This window comes from Enhydra lutris, unplaced genomic scaffold (assembly GCF_002288905.1).
Source record: "Enhydra lutris kenyoni isolate GAN:26980312 unplaced genomic scaffold, ASM228890v2 scaffoldscaffold3, whole genome shotgun sequence".
Classification (NCBI taxonomy): domain Eukaryota; kingdom Metazoa; phylum Chordata; class Mammalia; order Carnivora; family Mustelidae; genus Enhydra; species Enhydra lutris.
This window is the reverse complement of record NW_019154087.1, coordinates 25,063,617-25,085,062: the sequence shown is the minus strand read 5'-3', so window position 1 is coordinate 25,085,062 and position 21,446 is coordinate 25,063,617. Positions and strand designations below refer to the sequence as shown.

The following is a 21,446-nucleotide window of genomic DNA, read 5'->3' as shown; positions in this document are numbered from 1 at the left end:
AAGAACTGGAGCTCTACATACATAGATCAAATACACCTTCCTCTAGAAAGGTAAAAAGAAACAATTTTAAGACCTACACAATTTGGAAGAACAGATCTGTATATTTGTAATACTTAGAGTTATTCAGCAAGCATGTGTAAACTACCTACTATGTGTCAAGTCCTGTCACTAAGTGATGAGATACAAACTCAAAGCATAAAAAAAAATAATAAAACAGGGGTGCCTGGGTGGTTAGTGGGTAAAGCCTCTGCCTTCAGCTCAGGTCATGTTCCCAGGATTCTGGGATCGAGCCCCACATGGGGCTCTCTGCTCAGTGGGGAGCCTATTTCCCTTCTCTCTCTCTGCCTGCCTCTCTGCCTACTTGTGATCTCTGTCAAATAAATAAAAAAAATCTTTGAAAAAAATAATAAAACATACCAAGTTCTACACAGAGGAGTGTACAGCAATGATCTGAGAGCACAGGTAATCTGCCCAAAAGAAATAAAAGTTCACTGCAGAACTGCTTCTTGAGAATGAGCATGCATTCATGGAGGAAAGACAATGAGATAGGAGGGGACAGAACATGAGGCTAGAAAAGTAGGTCTGGACATGCTGTTTAATATATAGAAGAGCTGGATTATATTCAAGATCAAAGGAAGCCACAAGAAGTTTTTAAGCAAAAAAATGACAATCACATGTGTATCTGTCAAAGATAATTCTGACAGTACTATACAGAGTACATTAAATAAGAAAGTAATTATAATATAAAGTAATATAAAACAACTTATGAATAAATGACAAGTAACTGAATTTAAGTAAAACTGAATTAAAAATTAAATTTAAAGGGGCACCTGGGTGGCTCAGTGGGTTAAAGCCTCTGCCTTCGGCTCAGGTCATGGTCCTAGTGTTCTGGGATCGAGCCCCACATCGGGCTCTGTGCTCTGCAGGGAGCCTGCTTCCACCTCTCTCTATCTGTCTGCTTCTCTGCCTACTTGTGATCTCTGTCTGTCAAATAAATAAATAAAATCTTTAAAAAAAAATTAAATTTAAAAAATTCAGATGCTCTAGAAGTGCATCTGGGAATCAAAACATGAAAAAACTGAAAAATCTGGAAAATAGATGAGTCAGGATAAATAATGGTGAAATAAAATATACAGGCAAAATAAACAGTACATCTCTGGTTTCTTAAAAATTAGATAAATAAGCCATGGTGGAAGAAAGATCAAGAGGGGCTGAAGAGTAAAGCTTAAATGGCAAAAACTCTATTTCTCCTACAACACAGTAGTAAGTTACTTTACGGAAGAATAGAAATCATCAAATTATCTCTGTTAAAAGAATATGTAGCTTTCTTAGTAGTAAAGAATAGTAGTAAAAGTAGTAGTATAAAGTAGGAAAGTAGAAAAAGTAGTAAAAGAATATGTAGCTTTCTTAGTAGTAAATACTAAGCCATGGAAAAAAAGAATAAAAACAACAACACAAAGAAGACTACTCAAAGTATCAGTTACAGAATTTAATATATGCAGGGATCCTGGAAGCAGAAGAGTCGCACTAGATTTGAAAAACAACAACTACCTGTTGGTTTTAAAATATTAGTCAACAATTTACTCCAACAGGTATTACTGAGTGGCTACCACATGTCAGGCATAAGGAATATAAAGATGAATAAGGTATCCTTATTTATTTGCTTTTGAGGACCTTATGTTTCAGAAGAGGAGACAAATTCATAAACCAAGCAGTTAGTAACTGGTAAATGCAATGACAGAAGCTCACAGGGAGCAAGGAATGTAGTGTCCTCGAATGCCAGTTCATCTGAAGGAAAGCTTCCTAGAGAAAGTAAAGTCAAAACCAAGTCTCAAAAAGAGAAGTAAGTTAGCTCGTTCAAAAAATGAGAATCCGAATCGGCCAAGAAGTCAATCTCTCACTCTTTGCAGATGATATGATACTTTATGTGGAAAATCCAAAAGACTCCACTCCAAAACTGCTAGAACTAGTAGAGGAATTCAGTGAAGTGTCAGGATATAAAATCAATGCACAGACATCAGTTGCATTTCTATACACCAACAGCAAGACAGAAGAAAGAGAAATTAAGGAGTCAATCCCATTTACAAGTGCACCCCCCAAACCGTAAGATACCTAGGAATAAACCTAACCAAAGATGCAAAGAATCTGTACTCAGAAAACTAGAAAGTACTCATGAAAGAAATGGAGGAAAACACAAAGAAATGGAAAAACTTTCCATGCTCATGGATTGGAAGCACAAATATTGTGAAAATATCTATGCTACCTAAAGCAATCTACACGTTTAATGCAATCCTTATCAAAATACCATCAATGTTTTTCAAAGAAATGGAACAAATAATACTAAAATTTATGTGGAACCAGAAAAGACCCCAAATGGCCCAAGAAACATTAAAAAAGAAAACCAAAGTTGGTGGCATCCCAATCCCGGACTTCAAGCTCTATTACAAAGCTGTCATCATCAAGAAAGAATGGTATGGGCATAAAAACAGACACATAGATCAATGGAACAGAATAGAGAGCCCAGAAAAAGACCCTCAACTCTATGGTCATCTAATCTTCGACAAAGCAGGAAAGAATGTCCAATGAAAAAAAGACAGTCTCTTCAACAAATGGTGTTGGGAAAATTGGACAGCCACATGCAGAAGAATGAAACTGGACCATTTCCTTACACCACACACAAAAATAGACTCAAAGTGGTTGAAGGACCTCAATGTGAGAAAGGAATCCATCAAAATCCTTGAGAACGCAAGCAGCAAACCTCTTTGACCTCAGCTGCAGCAACTTCTTCCTAGAAACATCGCCAAACATAAGGGAAGCAAGGACAAAAATGAACTATTGGGACTTCATCAAGATCAAAACCTTTTGTACAGCAAAGGAAACAGTCAACAAAGCCAAAAGACAACTGACAAGAATGGGAGAAGATATTTGCAAATGATATATCAGATAAAGGGATAGTATCCAAAATCTATAAAGAACTTATTAAACTCAACACGAAAAGAACAAATAATCCAATCAAGAAATGGGCAGAAGACATAAACAGACATTTCTGCAAAGAAGAAATCCAAATGGCCAACAGACACATGAAAAAGTGCTCAATATCACTCAGCATCAGGGAAATACCAATCAAAACCACAGTGAGACACCACCTCACACCAGTTAAAATGGCTAAAAATTATAGGTGTTGGCGAGGATGCGGAGACAGGGGACCCCTCATACACTGTTGGTGGGAATGCAAGCTGGTGCAGCCACTCTGGAAAACAGTATGGAGGTTCCTCAGAAAGTTGAAAATAGAGCTACCCTATAACCCAGCAATCACACTACAGGGTATTTACCCTAAAGATACAAACGTAGTGATCCCAAGGGGCATGTACATCCAAATGTTTATAGCAGCAATGTCCACAATAGCCATACTATGGAAAGAACCTAAATGTCCATTAACAGATGAATGGGTAAGTAAGATGTGTGTATATATATGCAATGGAATACTATGCAGCCATCAAAAAACCCCACAAAATCTTGCCATTTGCAATGAGATGGATGGAACTAGAGGGTAAGTGAAACAAGTCAAACAAAGAAAGATAATTATCATTTGATCTCCCTGATATAAGGAATTTGAGAGGCAGGGCAGGAGATTGTGGAGGGTAGGGAGAGTAAAATTGAAACAAAATGGTACAGGGGAGGGAGACAAACCATAAGAGACTCTTAATCTTAGCAAACAAACTGAGGGTTGCTGGGAGGTGGAGGGGGAGGGATAGGGTGACTGGGTTATGGACACTGGGGAGGGTATGTGCTATGGTGAGTGTTGTGAATTGTTTAAGACTGATAATTCACAGACCTGTACCTCTGAAGCAAATAATACATTATATGTTAATTTAAAAAAAAGAGAAAGAAATGAGAAGAAAATAGTGGCAAAGGAAACAGCATGAATGGCCTAGAGGTCAATCAGAGCATGGTGTTTGTGGAGTAACAATTGTTTCTACGTTGTTGCAACATGAAGAGGTCAGAAGAGATGGAAAATGAGGCCAGACAGGTAGCAGGGGCCAAATCCTAGAAGGTCTTGTTTATTCTTTTCTGAAAAGTTGGGACTTTTTGGTTCTTGAGCAGAGAGGCTTATCAAAAGCACTTACGTACGAAGCTTTAAAACACAGAAGCTTAGGCCCTACTCCTCAGACAGCCTAATTCACTGGGTTTAAAGAAGGAGACAGTGCATCTGAATTTTCCAGTTTTCCTAATCACATATAGTGTGTTTCCTCTCAAAACACACTGTATGTGATTTGAGAGAAATGTTGTGATTAAAAAAAAAAAAATGTGGACCTAAATTCAACTGAGTAAGGAAAATAGGCTAAAAAGGAATGGGGGAGGTCACTAATCAGTAACAGTGTATATTTTAAGGAATTAAGAGAAAAAAGAAATTTACTAAGACAAAAGGAATAAAAACTTTACTATTGTGAATATATTTTTACAAATCAAGTAGTGATAAAAATAAGAAAATAATGGACAAAACGAGTTAAAATCTGAAGATTCTGACTTTATAGTATCTAGATGCATAAAATTTATGCCCAGAAATTTATGTCCTGAAAATTCTTAAGTTAAAAAATTATTTAGTTGTATTTCCTTGAAAAGACAGAGGTAAGAGTACATTTGGAATCTGGCTTAAAACCTGGCTCTAGGGACGCCTGGGTGGCTCAGTTGGTTGGACGACTGCCTTCGGCTCAGGTCGTGGTCCCGGAGTCCCGGGATCGGGTCCCACGTCGGGCTCCCGGCTCCGCGGGGGGTCTGCTTCTCTCTCTGACCTTCTCCTCGCTCATGATTTCTCTCACTGTCTCTCTCTCAAATAAATAAATAGAATCTTAAAAAAAAAAAAAAAACCAACAAACAAAAAAAAAAACCTGGCTCTACTACTTGGTGTGACCTGAGATCACTTCATCTCTCTGTGCTGTCAATTTCCTTATGAGTAAAATGGAGACAATGATACATATCTTACAGAATTCTTGTGACTATTAATTAAGGTAACATATACTAAACACTTTGAACCCGAAAAATAGTACAAAGTTCAATAAATGACAATTCTTACTGTTAACATAATCCTTATCATTACCTAGGAGACTACAGAAAAATGACTCCAGAGAGTACAAATGAAGTTACCCTCAGAGTAAAGATAATTATACTCAGCATGGAAGGAATGACATCAAGCTATAGAGAAGCTAACCAAGGGGCGCCTGGGTGGCTCAGTGGGTTAAGCCTCTGCCTTCGGCTCAGGTCATGATCTCGGGGTCCTGGGATCGAGTCCCGCATCGGGCTCTCTGCTCAGCAGGGAGCCTGCTTTGCTTCCCTTCCTCTCTCTCTGCCTGCCTCTCTGCCTACTTGTGATCTCTCTCTGTCAAATAAATAAATAAAATCTTTTAAAAAAAAAAAAAAAGCTAACCAAATCAACAGTCTCTAGCTGTGTAGCTGAGGAACCTGAAAAACATATAAACCCTTCAAGGACTGCAAAAGCTTTTCAAAAAGTACCGTAAGGAAGGAGATGAAAGCACACAGCAAGCAAATACTTCTCTGGACACCGAGAGACTCCTTTTTAGAGGAGCTTACCACATGAATATCTATCTCACTTAGAATATCTCAGAATATCAGGAAGGATACCTAGGCCTACTAATTAGTAGGATAGTCAGGACCAGAAGGCATTCAGTTATACCCAGTTTTGTTAATAAACTGTATTACTTAAATTAGAAACAATCAGGTCAATTTTAAGATTATGCTAAAAAAGTGGTCTGCATAAGACATAAGAAGAAAGGAGATTAGTGAACTGACAATGTTACTTGAGCTTACAAGAGAAGTATAATGCCCATGCATTTGTGTTATAGGCAAGATGAGCCTCTCGATGACATGGATAAAATATTTCTTTAGACTAATTATTTATTCCATCTGATTACTCTAATGATTTCATCTTTTTTTTTTTTTTTTAAGAGAAAGAGTATGTGAACAGGGAATAGGGGGAGAGGAAGACAGTCTCAAGGATGCTCCATGCTCAGCACAGAGCCTGACAAGGTGTTTGTCTCACAACCCTGAGATCATGACCTGACGTGAAATTAAGAGTTGTACACTGAACTAAGCTATCCAGGCACCCCTATTATAATGATTGCTTTAACATCTCTATTGATTCCCAGACTTCATGCTCCAAAAGGGCAGGGATTCTTTTTATTATAGTCACACCAATAATCCTAGTATCAGCAGAGTCCCTGGCAGAAGACCTTCAAATTAGTATTTGTTGAAGAGTGAATAACTTCTGAATTTCTCCTGATTCCGAGAAGGGGACAATGAAGTTGGGTGCCACTCCACTCTCTAAAATGACTATCTGTGTTTGCTTCCTACAGTTAGGCTTACCAAGAGCCCACTGTTTTTTTTTTCTAAACCTGTTGATGTGAGTTGCCCTTTTTACTATTTCATAATTTAAGTGGTAATTATGCTCATCAAAGAAGGGAGTGTAGAAAAAGAACAGATTCTATGAACACTAAGTAGGCTCTAAAACTACAAAGGCTAAAAAGCCTCAATAAAGGTAACTCACTATAATAACTGGTGTCAAAGTAATGTGGGTAAGAAAACTGTAAAAAAAGGTTTAGGAAACAGAACCTAAGAATCTTTAAGAGTTTTTAACTGTAAGGAGTTTAAGGATTAGAGGATCTTATCTTGAGGTTTTCTATTCTATATTATGTTAGAATATATATAACTTATTTGGAACATATACAGAAAAGGTCTTAGCCCTATATCCAAAGAGGAGTAAATAAATGTACGTTTAAATGTTTTAAAATAGAAAAAAATGAGTTATGTATGTTACTATCGCTTGATTCCCTTTCATCAATCAGCTAGTGACCCAGATCATGTTGGATAAAAAGGCTTATTACTATTTCACCAAGAAATGATGTAGTAGTTACACATAAACAAAATAACCATTTGCATATTGAAAAATCACTTTTTATCCCATCTTTGCATACATCACAATGTATAATAATTAAAATGCCTGTTTACTCAACAGAATCCCCCACTAAACTATAAATCTGAGAAAGGTGACCATGTCAATTCCTACTTTCATAGTGTCCAGCACTTGGTACTGCTTTCCAAATGGGTGCTCCATAAGCAATTTTTAAATGGAAAAAAAAAAAAAAATCCAACTCTCCTTTTTTATCTGACTAGTATAATATAGCTGTTTAGTACCATTAATAATAAAATAACATTACACAGAAAAAATGAATTCTTACCAACTTATAGCCCCTCCATCACACTTCTTCATAAGCAATGTTTTCCAACATTCATGAGTAGATTTAATAACTTCAAGAGCAAAAGCCTATTTCAAACCAAAAACAGACATAAAGATCACATCATTATATTAACATGGAACTACTCTCACTATGACAGCTTATTTTTAAGAATACGAGCTCTGGAGTCAGGCAAACCTGAGTATAAATTCTGGCAGCCTTATTTATCAGCTGTGTGACTTTCGAGCAAGTTACTTTATCTAACTCTCAACTTCTTCATCTGTTAAGTAGAAGGTAATGGAGAAATTGTAATTTGGGGGTTGGTAAACTAGGCCCAAATAGGCCAAATCTAGCTCACCACGGGTTTTTATAAATAAAGTTTTATTGAACATAGTCATGCCCATTCATTTGTGACATGGCCTATGACTGCTTTAGCACTACAATGGCAGAGGTGAGAAGTTGCGACAGAAACCATATAGCCTACAAAATATAAAAGATTTACTACCTGGTGCTTTACAAAAAAAGTTGCCAACATCTGATTTAAATTAACCAGCTGCTGAAAGGATAAACAAGTTGTACAAAGTGCTTAGTCTAGCCCCTTGCCTGTAAGTAAGCATATACCTATTAATTCCATCACCATCAAAACTGCAGTCTAACTGTATAATCATTTTAGAATATCCACTGTCTAAAAGTAGTAAGCCTCCTAAACATTCTCAAATTTTTTCTTAGTATAAATTCCTACTGTGGCCCCAAATGCAAAATCAACAATATATACCTCTTGCTAGATCCGTATCTAGAAGACTATCTAAAGGAACGCTTGCTTTGTTATTCCAAAGCAGCAAATTTCATTTTTCTCCTCCTAATGTTGCTAATTTTCCTTAAGGAGGGTCCTTATATATTAACTAATTCATACTACCTCCTTTCTCTTTCTATGACAACTAAACACATTATGGTAAGAAATGAAGAAAATAAAAATTCTTGGGAACCAAGATGTAATAATGAGAAATGTACTTCTGGGGGGGAAAAAAAAAAGTCCTTTCAGCTCTATTGTTGCCTGAGATAAAGGACTATGGCCCTAAGAGGCGGTATTGGGGAGTTCCACTTAAGATCTGGGACAAAAAAGCCAATTTATTGTCCGGATAATACAAAGAAAGATTTTTAACCGAATCATTCAGATAATTATGATTATTTAGAATCACTTTTCCACCTGCTTAAAGGAGTTGGCAGGAAAAATCTTTTTCAAACATGGTGTCATCTTTTCAAATATGGTTTCACTTCTATGTGGGACACAAAGAATAGCATGAAGGACATCAGAAGGGAAAAATGAAGGAGGGGGAATTGGAGGGGGAGACAAACCATGAGAGACTGTGGACTCTGGGAAACAAATTGAGGGTTTCAGATGGAAGGGGGCTAAGGGGATGGGTTAGCCTGGTGATGGGGATAAGGAAGGCACATATTACAATGAGCACTGGGTGTTACATGCAAACAATGAATCATGGAAAACTATATGGGGAACTATTAAGTACTGTATGGTGACTAACATACTAGTTAAAAAAACATGGTGAAGAGATACAATTTAATTTTCCTGAGTTAGGCACTATATTTTAAACAGAAGTGGTAAAAAGCAATGAATAAGATATTATGCTCCAAAATCAGGTTGTATAATTGACCTAGTCTTCACTCAGAAAAAAATTAATATTTATCAAAATCAAGCAAAAGAAAACAAAGACAAAACAACAACCAAAAAAAAAAAAAACTACCCCAAACGACCTCATTCTATAAATTCATGATTTAGCAATTTTACCCTGAGGCAATAAGGAGCCACAAAAGTTCAAATGAAAAATATAAAATTTTTTACAGGAAAAAACCAAAAAATAATTTATCTTATAAATTTTTAATATTTTATTTTTAAGAAAGAGTATCAGGGCACCTAGGTGGCTCAGTGTTAAGCCTCTGCCTTCTGCTCAGGTCATGATCTCAGAGTCCTAGGATTGAGCCCCGCATCGGGCTCTCTCCTCAGTGGGGAGTCTGCTTCCCCCTCCCTCTCTCTCTGCCTGCCTCTCTGCCTACTTGTGATCTCTGTCAAATAAATAAATAAAATCTTAAAAAAAAAAAAAAGAAAGAAAGAGTATCTATTTGAAAACAAATTTTGTATCTACATTTACTAAGTCTTAGACAAAGCCCTCAAGATCTTAAGGATTCTTTGAATGCACCTCTTCAAAAATACTAGGGCAAGCAATAAATTCTTATATAGCAAGATATTTATTATAAATTTTAAGTTTCCATTCACATTGTTTATTTTACATATATTTTACTTATTAGTACCCACATAAGTGTTGGTGTATGTGTAATTTAAATAATGGTGATAACTTTAAAAAAATATTCCATGTGGGGCGCCTGGGTGGCTCAGTGGGTTAAGCCACTGCCTTTGGCTCAGGTCATGATCTCAGGGTCCTGGGATCAAGCCCCGCATCCGGCTCTCTGCTCAGCGGGAAGCCTGCTTCCTCCTCTCTCTCTGCCTGCTTCTCTGCCTGCTTGTGATCTCTCTCTGTCAAATAAATAAATAAAATCTTTAAAAAAAAATATTCCATGACTTAGACTTGATGTCTTTGGTCCATTTTCTCCATTTGTCATATCAGACAAACTTCATGCTAACTCTGTGGTATTCTAATAGAAAAATCCTATGACAGTAAGATAATTCAAATGCTTTCTTAATTGTTAAGCAGCTTAAGTCAGTCATGGTAGACTGAACTCTTAAGGGGAAGCCCCTTTGGATTTACAGTAAGTAAAGTAAGTAACTTTCTCCTCTCCAGAATAGGAAATGGAAGCTTCTTCATACACAGTTTGCGGAGTTAAACTAACCATGGAAATCCTTCATTTTCTGAGACGAGGGAGTTGTCAATAGATAAAGAGATGAATATATATATGTATCAAAGCTTATTAATTCACTTAGATCTCCTGAAAAAAAAACCTCTTAAATATATATGATAAAATGTCCTTAAATATTGAAGTCAATATAAAACACTTTTGTTACCGTGTTACCTAAAAATATTCACATAAGAAACGCCCCAAACTGAAAGAAGTATTGTACAAGTATCACAAGGTCCGTTTTCAAATAAAGATTATCATTTTTACCTTGTTTCTGAATTCTCCATTAAAAGCAAACTGGTTTTCAGGTTTTCCTTCTGGCACCTTATAAAATCTAAACCAATTAAGCGTAGCTTCCAAGTAACCTGGTTTGTATTTCTTAACATCATCAATATCTGCAGGTGAAGAAACAAAATGCTTTTTGTTAAAAGCTGAAATCCATTCTCATTAGTGGTAAAACACTGGACTATGAGAATCCACCTCTGGGGCTAACTTTCAGCATAATCATTAACATGTACCATACTACCTCTGGACTGGAGATTTTTTTCACATGTAAAACATTACTCCATTCTACAACATTTCTTAAGCACCTTCAGATAGTATGGCAGGCACGAGGGATAAGCAGATGAAGACAACAAAGTTTTTTTCCTCAAGGAGCTCAGAGGTCTAATTAAAGCAAAGAGAGAACTAACAGCAATGTAGTGAGAGAGATATACTTAAGGACTAATGTCATTTTGTGAGCAAAAGGGTAAGGTCATTTACATCAGGATCTGTGTTTTTGAAATATTAAGCTAAAGGACAACTGAAGATAAAATGGAGAGGGCAGTCCCCGGAAGAGGATACACTAAAGTCAGATGAGAAGGGTTTTACACACTTACACACCAAATACTTAAGTTTCTCATTCTGTGTCAGACATTGTTCTAAGCAGTAAAGTAGAACAGTAAACAGTAAACAGAAATAAGCCCCTACGCTCATGGTTTATATAGTAGGAAGAGACAGACAACAAACAGAGAGACAAATATACAATGTTTAGTGGTAAAAGTCTGATGAAGAAAAAATAAAGCAGAGTATGAAAGAGAATGCATATGGCAATTTTAAACAGAGTGATATCTGGATGGTTCAGTTTTTTTCATTTCAAATTCTGTACTGATTTCCAGGATTTAAGTTCTATTACCACAAGAACAGCCCAACCATCACATTTTGAGGACATTCATTTAAATAATTGGAAATATTACTATATTAATAACAGACCCTTCTCCAAAAGAGGTCTCCAAAGAATGTATCCTTCCCAATAAATATCAATTAAATAAAATATGAGGAATAACTAGGTAAAACTAGCAATCTGTACTCTCCACCAGACTTTGACTTAGGGGAAATTTATCATAGGCCTTTATGCACAATATAACAGCCATGACAGCGTTTGAAAAATGAAAAACTTATTATTAAATATACGTGACACAATGCATTGGGATAATTCAAAGACCACTGGTTTCAGACCTGCTCATCCAAGTTTCGTGGGAATCTCCATTCACAGGCATGATAGGGAAAGGTAAGCATTTTGCAGGCATGAGTTAGGAATTATGCTTTTGTTTGCTGTGCTTGCCTTTTGCTTGTTTCGTCAAGGTTTTGTAATAGTTACATTATGTCTCCAGAAGCCAGATGTTTCAAGTAAGTGAATTGAGGGTGGTAAGGCAGACAGCGTAAGAATGGCATAAACCACAACAAATGAAAGCCTGAGTCATTCAAATTTAACATTTTTAAATACATCAATGGGCCACACATCTATCTCAAGTAATTCTGGGGCAAACGGCAGAAATATTACAACTAAGGGAAAAAAACAATTACTTGAAACTGAATACAGGGCACATACTCTATTAATCACAGTCAATACATACTTTTTTCCAATACATACTTCTAAGTAATGGAAGATGTTAAAGATAGGGAATTCTAAAAAGATTAAGACCTTTTTAAGTATTATATGTTGTATCTTATGTCATAGAGTTCTTTGTCATGTCCAAAATAGAACACTCAATATATATTTCATCTAATACTCATTGTTTCCTCTTCAAATTCTGATTTTCTTCTTGTCGTACAGAAGGTGCTTCTTGCTAAAGTGAACTTTCTATTGATCATTTTCCCACATACTGTATTTTTGCAAAATATCTCTTAAATTGACTGATGAGCTCCCCCCACTCATTATTTTCTTAGAGGGAAAAACAATCTTTTAAATTCACTGAACTTAATGCAGAAATGCAATACAATTTAATCAATGGTTCAAAATAAATAATTTTCTATTATTTAAATCTGATTTATTACTTTATCATTGTACCTTACCCAATCTACTGTTCTCTATCCCACGGCAATTTTTTTTTTTTTTGGAAATGCTTTTTAACCAAGTGACTTCAAATAAGAAAGGAAAAGCTAAGTTATCCAATATCTAACTCGGCTTAGGCAGCTTTCTCTTCAGACATTATGAAGGCTTGTTAGGCAAAGACAACAATAAGAGAAACCTTGACAATTTAATAATGCCAACAAAACACTCCAAATATAAGATAAAATTTCCATTCTCAATTAATTATAACCTAGGAAAAGATGTATTTTCACACACACACACACACACAAATTCAAAATACACAGAAACCTCAACAGCAAATGCCTCAAGCCAAAAATCTTATATCTAATACCAATAGCCAGATGAATTAATTACTCTTCTGAAAATATGAAAAATTATACCTACAATCCGTAAACTGATTTATAATTTTAAAAAGGCGTCATTTGTCCTTCATAAGCTGAACAACTTCATTTGTTCTTCATAAAACTGAGAAGTATATTCATATTAAATATAAGAAAACTACAGCTAAGAAAATGCAAAAGAAATTGCCAAACTTTGTCCAGTACATTCATGGCATAATTAGTATTATACAAGTCTTCTAATTCCATGAATTCTGCTTTTTCTTCTATACTGTAGAGTTACATTGTCACAGGTTTTCCTTATGTTAAAAGAATGCAAGTGTAGATGTTCTTTTTAGTTTTACTGTGGTAAAATATACACAATATAAAATTTACTTTTGAGCACACCACAATATTGTGTAACCATCACTTTCACACACTTGCATAATTTTTCATTAGACGTCATTTTTTTACTATATATGTTAAGAAAAACAGTAATTCTCTAGAAGTCATTTATTCCTAATCTTGGAGTTAACTTCAAATGGAAGTTTTTATTTTAATAATTACACAACCTATTTTCAAGATCAACTAACAGAACAATAAAATCAGAATAATCCAGAAGAGTTCTTTTACATAATCAAGCCAAACATTTCAGTTTGTTTTAATTACGAATCAAACTCTTTTAATTGAGATCTACTTGATCAACTCCGTGGATTATTAACAAAGACTTCGCACTTCTGTAAAATACTCTCGACTGATGTCCATAGTGGTATGTATGTTGAGTCTGGTAGACAACTCTGGAATGAAGTCCACACTTTGCTTGTACCAGGTAAATTTTAGCTTTATCATGCATCAGGTGTGTTTATGCTCAAAACATTTATGCCAACTGTATCAGTAGTTAAAATCTTGAGAATTAGTAAATTATTATATGAGGCAATGATTTTGATAGTACAAAAAAGATTCTATTTCTGCAAAAGTAATTTGAATGTTTTGAAAGAATTCAATAAAGAGTGTTGCAAAAAATACCTGTTGTCAAATTAGGCCTGAGTAAAAAAATACTTAAGGATGAGAAAAAGACATAAAAATCTACAATTATGTATATCTATCTCTGCAAAAAGGATTTTAGGTATGAAAGGTCAGGAACAGCCTCTGATAAAAAGTATTTTAGCAAATTCTTGGATGAAGTATAGGAACAACTCACTCAGATATCTAGAAGACGAGTCCTGAGAGGAAGACAGGAAGTACGAATATTCTCAAGTATGAGTGTGCTTCACATGTTTAAGGAAGGCAGTAAGAAAGCCCTATGTTCAGAGAAGAGTGAAGAAAGAGTGTAAGGAGAGGAAATGAGAGGAGCAGCCACAGGCCAGTCACAAAGGACTCTAAGGGCCATCCTTTTTGAGATGAGAAGCCAGTAGAGGGTTCTGGGCTGAGGAGTATGGGTTTTAGGAAGCTAGCTCTTTTTGCTGTGTAGGTAAAAGACTGTGGAAAGGGAGAAGCAGAAGGAAATCAAGCAACAAACTACACAGAGAAGCCACACAGATTAAATAGGATGAGGGCCTAGATAAATGGCAGTTTTGTGGAGGTGGTGACAAATGGTCAATTGGGGATATTTTTAGAAAGCAGAACCGAGGGGGATTACCAATGAAAAAAAAAAATTAAAAACAAAACCCAGTAAAGATCAGACTTACATAAAATTTAAAGTTTCAAAGAACTAAAAAGGAATAATTGGCAATATTAAGTAACAATTTAAATTATAGTACAATTAAAAGCAGTTACCTAAATATTTATCACCCTAGTTTACTTTTTAAAGCTCCATAAAAGGTGTCATACTTCCTACAAGTAGTATACAGCCATTATTTACTTTATAATAAATCTGTTTCCAAACTTGAAAGTTTAATTAACAAAGATTACATGGAGTTTCCTTAAGAGAATTTTTACATTAAAACTAAAAATATATAATTTATAAGTAATCATAGTTCTATGTAAATCCATTGGCATATTTATAAATTTCTTTATTAAATGCTAGCTATAAGGCAAAACAGAAAATGATGATGCAATACAGTAACAAATTTTAAAGCTCAATTTGGCTTTTCCAAGTTTAGCACTCTCCAGTTTAATTTAGTTTTTCTTAACTAATTTTGATTTAGAAATTTATAAAAGCAAAGAAATTAATCTAAAATATCTTAGTCAGGGGCGCCTGGGTGGCTCAGTGGTTTAAGCCACTGCCTTCGGCTCAGGTCATGATCTCAGGGTCCTGGGATCGAGTCCCACATCGGGCTCTCTGCTCAGCAGGGAGCCTGCTTCCCTCCCTCTCTCTGCCTGCCTCTCTGTCTACTTGTGATCTCTCTCTGTCAAATAAATAAATAAAATCTTTAAAAAAAAATAAATAAAAAATAAAAAAATAAAATATCTTAGTCAAAACCCATCATTCTGCCTGTAGACAATAAAGGATCGTAATACTTCACATTTTTTAAAAGAAATTTTTGTAACTTATTTTCCTTTATCAGAGATATTGGTATATGTTTCCTGTAATCTGGTTTCTTTTCAGTATATACCAATTCACTTATTTCTAAAACCTAAAAAAAATGTCACAAACTGTGATCTACTAAGCAAAAAGAAAAAAAAAGGTTTGTGAACTGAAGTTTCTTCTGTTTTTACTAAAAATATACACACAATCTCACACAAGGGAGAGTTTCTAGTCCTATGTGCTTGCCTAGACTTCAATTTTACCTAGATTTCAGAAACAAATGATGTAAAAGAGGTGAAAAGTTGAGCTGATAAGATTAATTTCATACAGAGAGCTCATCAAGAATGAGAAATACCTAAACTATGAGATCTTTTAATCTAGAGATATAGTAAAGCAATAATGAACTTTAAAAATGAAGATATATTAAATTATGTATTAAAAATAGAACATAAAGAAATTTTAAGCATGAGAAAATGAGGACAACAAATCCAGTAAACAATACAATAAATCTAAAAATCAACAATAAAAGATTTCCTGCCTACCAAAAAAGAATCACACCCAGTCCCCTCAACTTTTTGTATAACTAAAAATTGGATATTGAAAACAAAAAAAGAAAAATATACTCTTTGTTATTTACTTAATGAAAACCTTTTTTGGTCCAAAAGGAAATAAAGACTCTTAAGAATATTCAGAAAATAGGGGCGCCTGGGTGGCTCAGTGGGTTAGGCTGCTGCCTTCGGCTCAGATCATGATCTCAGAGTCCTGGGATCGAGCCCCGCATCGGGCTCTCTGCTCTCTAGGGGAGCCTGCTTTCTCCTCTCTCTCTGCCTGCCTCTCTGCCTGCTTGTGATCTCTCTGTCAAATAAATAAATAAAATCTTTTAAAAAAAAAAAAGAATATTCAGAAAATAACAAAAATAAGAATACTCAAAGCTTATAAGAAGAAATAAGGTAAACTATGAAAAATATCCCATTTGGAATGGCACTAAGTTCAAACTTCAGTTCTGGCACTCACAGAGTGCATCATCTTGGTCTGTGTGTTTCCTCAATCACAAAATGTACAAAATCAAGGTTGTTGTGAAGATTAAATAAAATAACAAATTAAAAATCATTTAATAAAAAAAAGGGATAATTCTTAAGAATTATAATTCTTCCAATCCCCTAAAGCCTTTTCCATGTAATGTAGACACAGTTATATTTACAGGCAAACTTAGAGTCTTACATGCTCAAAAATAAATAAATATGAACTAATAATTAAGAAAATTACTGAACAAATTTTCATTAATATTGACAGTTATTTGATGTTTAATGTGTATGACTACTAAGAAATTGAAGATAGGCGTTGATATAAGCACTGCAAACAAGCAATAAAAATAACAGGAAAGGCATCTGGACATACACACACATAAACACATGCACACTTAATCATAACATTTTTCTACAGACATACTTTTTCTTATGGTAAAGTTCAGGCCTCAAATGAATTTGTAATTTCTTATTTAATGATGTACACATTTACCTTTATTTCTAGTATTACTGCAGTTTAGTTCTTATAAAGTTTTTTCATTTCTACCATGTTTAAGTTAAATCTAAACAACCATTTTTTAAAACATTTGGAACGGAGAGGAAATATATAAATAAAATTCCTTTATTTCTAAAGTGAGACTCAGTCAGTTCAAGTACACTAAACACATTATCAATCAATTAAAAGCAATGCCCTACTATCTGAAGCACTTCCCTTTATAGAAAACAGAAACCTCTGACAAAAATGAGGCAGTGAATTCATGTTTCAACAAACTCCCTCAGGTTTACCTACACCGAGATAGAAAACATAAAAATAGAAAACCAAAAATACTCAAAAACAAGATAAACACCATGCAGACTCAATATGGAACAAAAATACCTGTAAGGTAAAAGCAAAAGGACCATAAGATTTATTGCACATACTAGAATATTTCTGGGACTCTTAATCAAGAGAAAAAAACAGCCAAAAGAAACCAATCCTGAGATGACCCATGCAAATGAGGATTTTAAAGTACTTATTACAAACACGGTCAAGGACATTCAAAAAAATATGATTATGAAGCACTGAACATGTGGAAATTTCAGTCAAGGAGGAAAAATTATACAACTATCAGAAAAAAGAACCATATGAGGGAGTATATGAAAAGAAAAATCAGATGGGCTTAATAGCAGAACTTGGACTTGACCAAAAAAAAAAAAAAAAAAAAAAAAAAATCACAGAAGTAGAAGACAAAAACAATCAAAATTATCCTGTCTGAAGAAGAGTAAGGAATAAAGACCGTAAAGACATAAAGAGAGCTTTAGTTACCAGTGAGACAATAGAAAATGGTCTAAAATATGTGTATTAAGAGTCTCAATGAAGGTGAGAGAATGGGGTAAAAAAGATTACAGTAAGTAATGTGGGTTTTACCCAAATGTGGTAAAAACATGGACATGAAGATCTGCAAAGTTCATATATCCTAAGAAGGATAAATATAATGGAAAGGACAGCTTAGCATATCACAGAAAAACTGCTGAAATCTAAAAATAGGAGAAAATCATTAAAATAGTCTGAGGAAAACATTATATACTGGATAATAATACATTAACTGTTGATTTATTATCAGAAACAGTGGAGACTAAAAGAAAATGGAACACCTTTACAAAAATCTCTTTAACTCAAAATTCTATATCCAGTGAAATTACACTTTCAAAACAAAGGCAAGAAAAGACAGTATCAGATCAATGAAATGGAGAAAATTCATCACCAGCAGAACTGCATTACAAAAAAATGCTGAACTCTTCATGTTGAAGATAAATGACAACAAATGGAAACTATAGATCTTCAGCTTCTTTTTATTTTCTGTAACAAAATATATAGGTATGGACATGGCAAATATGTGGGTAAATGTAAAAAATTGTGTGTGTGTGTGTGTGTGTGTGTGTGTGTTTCTTCTGGTTTCCCGAATTTCACAAATCAATTTGTGTTTGAGAGATAGATGCAATTCAGCGTAATGGTCCCTCAAAATTTGTAAATTACAGGCATCAGCATCAATAAAGTAATGACAATGCCAAAAAAAAAAAAGTCAGAATTTTAAGTATAAATATCTTCTCCTAAAAAAAAAAAATAAATAAAAATAAATAAATAAATAAACAAATAAATATCTTCTTTAAAATAAATGAAAATTCACCTATTTTGGATTTATTATTTTCAGATTTTGCTCAATACACTCATCTATCTATTTATCAATAACTACATGCATATTCACTTATTCATCACTTTTAAAAATCTATTGAGCACCTATAACATGCCAGGCACTGTAACAAGCCTTGTGCTGGAAAAATTAGTGCTAAATACCTAGACACAAATCTAACATAAAATATAACAAGATCTTCACAATAATCTACAAGCACTTTACTAAAAGAAATAACAGAACTCCTGAATAAATGACAAAATATATAAATATATTCATTGATGCAAACATTTATTAATGATAGCATAAATCCTTGACAATTTGATCTCAAAATGTGCACAGAGTAAAGCATAAGAAAAACCAAGACAAGTCTGAAAAAGTAAAACTAAAAGAGAAAGATTTGTCTTGTAAATGTTTTATTATGAGGCTATAGTAATTAAATAATATGGCACTGGCTCAGGAATAGATCACTGACACTAAACAGAATCCAGAAACAGACTCTTGGTATAAATAAGAATGCAATATATGATAAAGGAGACATTTCAAAAGAGTGGGAAGAAAACAGATTTTTCTGGTAAGTGGTGTTGGAAAAATCATACATATGGGAAAAATAAAATTCCACATAGATTAAAGATCCAATTGTTAAAAAAAATATACAAAAGAACAAAGAGGAAACAAAAACACCTTTTTGACTATATAAGAAATCCTTAAGAAACAAAATGTTGAAGTCATATATAAAAATGATGGACAAAAAGAATACATCAAAATTGAAATCTCTAGAAGCCAAAAGGCCACAGTTTCTCTGAAGATGGGGAGAAAATATTTGCAGCCTAAGTGATAAAGAATTAACTACCAAAATATCCAAGGAATTTCCATATATCGATAGAATATATCGTCTCAGTAGAAAAATGATGAGCACCAAAATACTAGCCAACAGGATCCAACAGTACATTAAAACAATTACTCACCACGACCAAGTGGGATTTATTCCTGCACTGCAAAATTGGGTCAACATCCACAAATCAATCACTGTGATACAATACATTAAGAAAAGAAAGAACGAGAACCACATGACACTCTCAATAGATGCTGAAAAGGCATTTGACAAAGTACAGCATCCTTTCTTGATCAAAACTCTTCAAAGTGTATGGATAGAGGATACATACCTCAGTATCATCAAAGCCATCTATGAAAAACCACAGCGAATATCATTCTCAATGGGGAAAAACTGAGAGCTTTTCCGCTAAGGTCAGACACACAGCAGGGATGTCCATTATCACCACTGCTATTCAACATAGTACTAGAAGTCCTAGCCTCAGCAATCAGACAACAAAAAGAAATTAAAGGCATCCAAATCAGCAAAGACGAAGTCAAACTCTCACTCTTTGCAGATGATACGATACTTTATGTGGAAAACCCAGAAGACTCCACTCCAAATCTGCTAGAACTTGTACAGGAATTCAGTAGTGTCAGGATATAAAATCAATGCACAGATGTCAGCTGCATTTCTATACACCAACAATAAGACAGAAGAAAAATTAAGGAGTCAATCCCATTTACAATTGCACCCAAAACCATAAGATACCTAGGAATAAACCTAACCAAAAAGGCAAAGAATCTAACTCAGAAAACTATCAAGTACTCATGAAAGAAATGGAGGAAGACACAAAGAAATGGAAAAATGTTTCATGCTCATGGATTAGAAGCACAAATATTGTGAAAATGTCTATGCTACCTAAAGCAATCTACACGTTTAATGCAATCCCTATCAAAATAGCATCAATTTTTTTTCAAGGAAATGGAACAAATAATCCTAAAATTTATATGGAACCAGAAAAGACCTCAAATAGCCAGAGGAATGTTGAAAAAGAAAGCCAAAGTCGGTGGCATCACAATTTCGGACTTCAAGCTCTATTGCAAAGCTGTCATCATCAAGACAGCATGGTACTGGCACAAAAACAGACACATAGATCAATGGAACAGAATAGAGAGCCCAGAAATAGATCCTCAACTTTATCATCAACTAATCTTCAACAAAGCAGGAAAGAATGTCCATGGAAAAAAGACAGTCTATTCAACAAATGGTGTTGGGAAAATTGGAGACCCACATGCAGAAAAATGAAACTGGACCATTTCCTTACACCACACACGAAAATAGACTCCAAATAGATGAAGGACCTCCATGTGAGAAAGGAATCCACTAAAATCCGTGAGGAGAACACAGGCAGCAACCTCTTCGACCTCAGCCGCAGCAACATCTTCCTAGGAACATCGCTAAAGGCAAGGGAAGCAAGGGCAAAAATGAACTAATGGGACTTCATCAAGATCAAAAGCTTTTGCACAGCAAAGCAAACAGTAACAAAACCAAAAGACAACTGACAGAATGGGAGAAGATATTTGTAAACGATGTATGAGAAAAAGGGCTAGTATCCAAAATCTATAAAGAACTTATCAAACTCAACACCCAAAGAACAAATAATCCAATCAAGAAATGGGCAGAGGACATGAATGGACATTTCTGCAAAGAAGACATCCAGATGGCCAACGGACACATGAAAAAGTGCTCCACATCACTTGGCATCAGAGAAATACCAATCAAAACCACAGTGAGATACCACCTCATACCAGTCAGAATGGCTAAAATTAACAAGTCAGGAAATGACAGATGCTGGCGAGGATGAGGAGAAAGCAGAACCCTCCCACACTGTTGGTGGGAATGCAAGCTTATGCAACCACTCTGGAGAACAGCATGGAGGTTCCTCAAAAAGTTGAAAATAGAGCTATCCTATGACCCAGCAGTTGCACTACTGGGTATTTACCCTAAAGATATAAATGTGGTGATCCGAAGGGGCACATGCACACAAATGTTTATAGCAGCACTGTCCACAATAGCCAAACTATGGAAAGAACCTAGATGTCCATTAAAGATGAATGGATAAAGAAGATATGGCATATGTGTATGTGTGTGTGTGTGTGTGTGTGTGTGTGTGTGTGT

General features: G+C 34.8%; 1 protein-coding gene across 1 annotated transcript in view; it reads right to left on the bottom strand.

Moving 5' to 3' along the window:
* Positions 1-21,446, bottom strand: part of LOC111154496 (pyrophosphatase (inorganic) 2) — an 88,562-nt gene that overhangs the window by 20,494 nt on the left and 46,622 nt on the right. Inside the window, exons 8-9 of the mRNA XM_022514123.1 lie at positions 10,386-10,513; positions 7,254-7,339 (exon numbers count right to left, since the gene is read on the bottom strand). Of these exons, the coding sequence (XP_022369831.1) occupies positions 7,254-7,339; positions 10,386-10,513 (214 nt within the window). The remainder of the gene's footprint in view (positions 1-7,253; positions 7,340-10,385; positions 10,514-21,446) is intronic.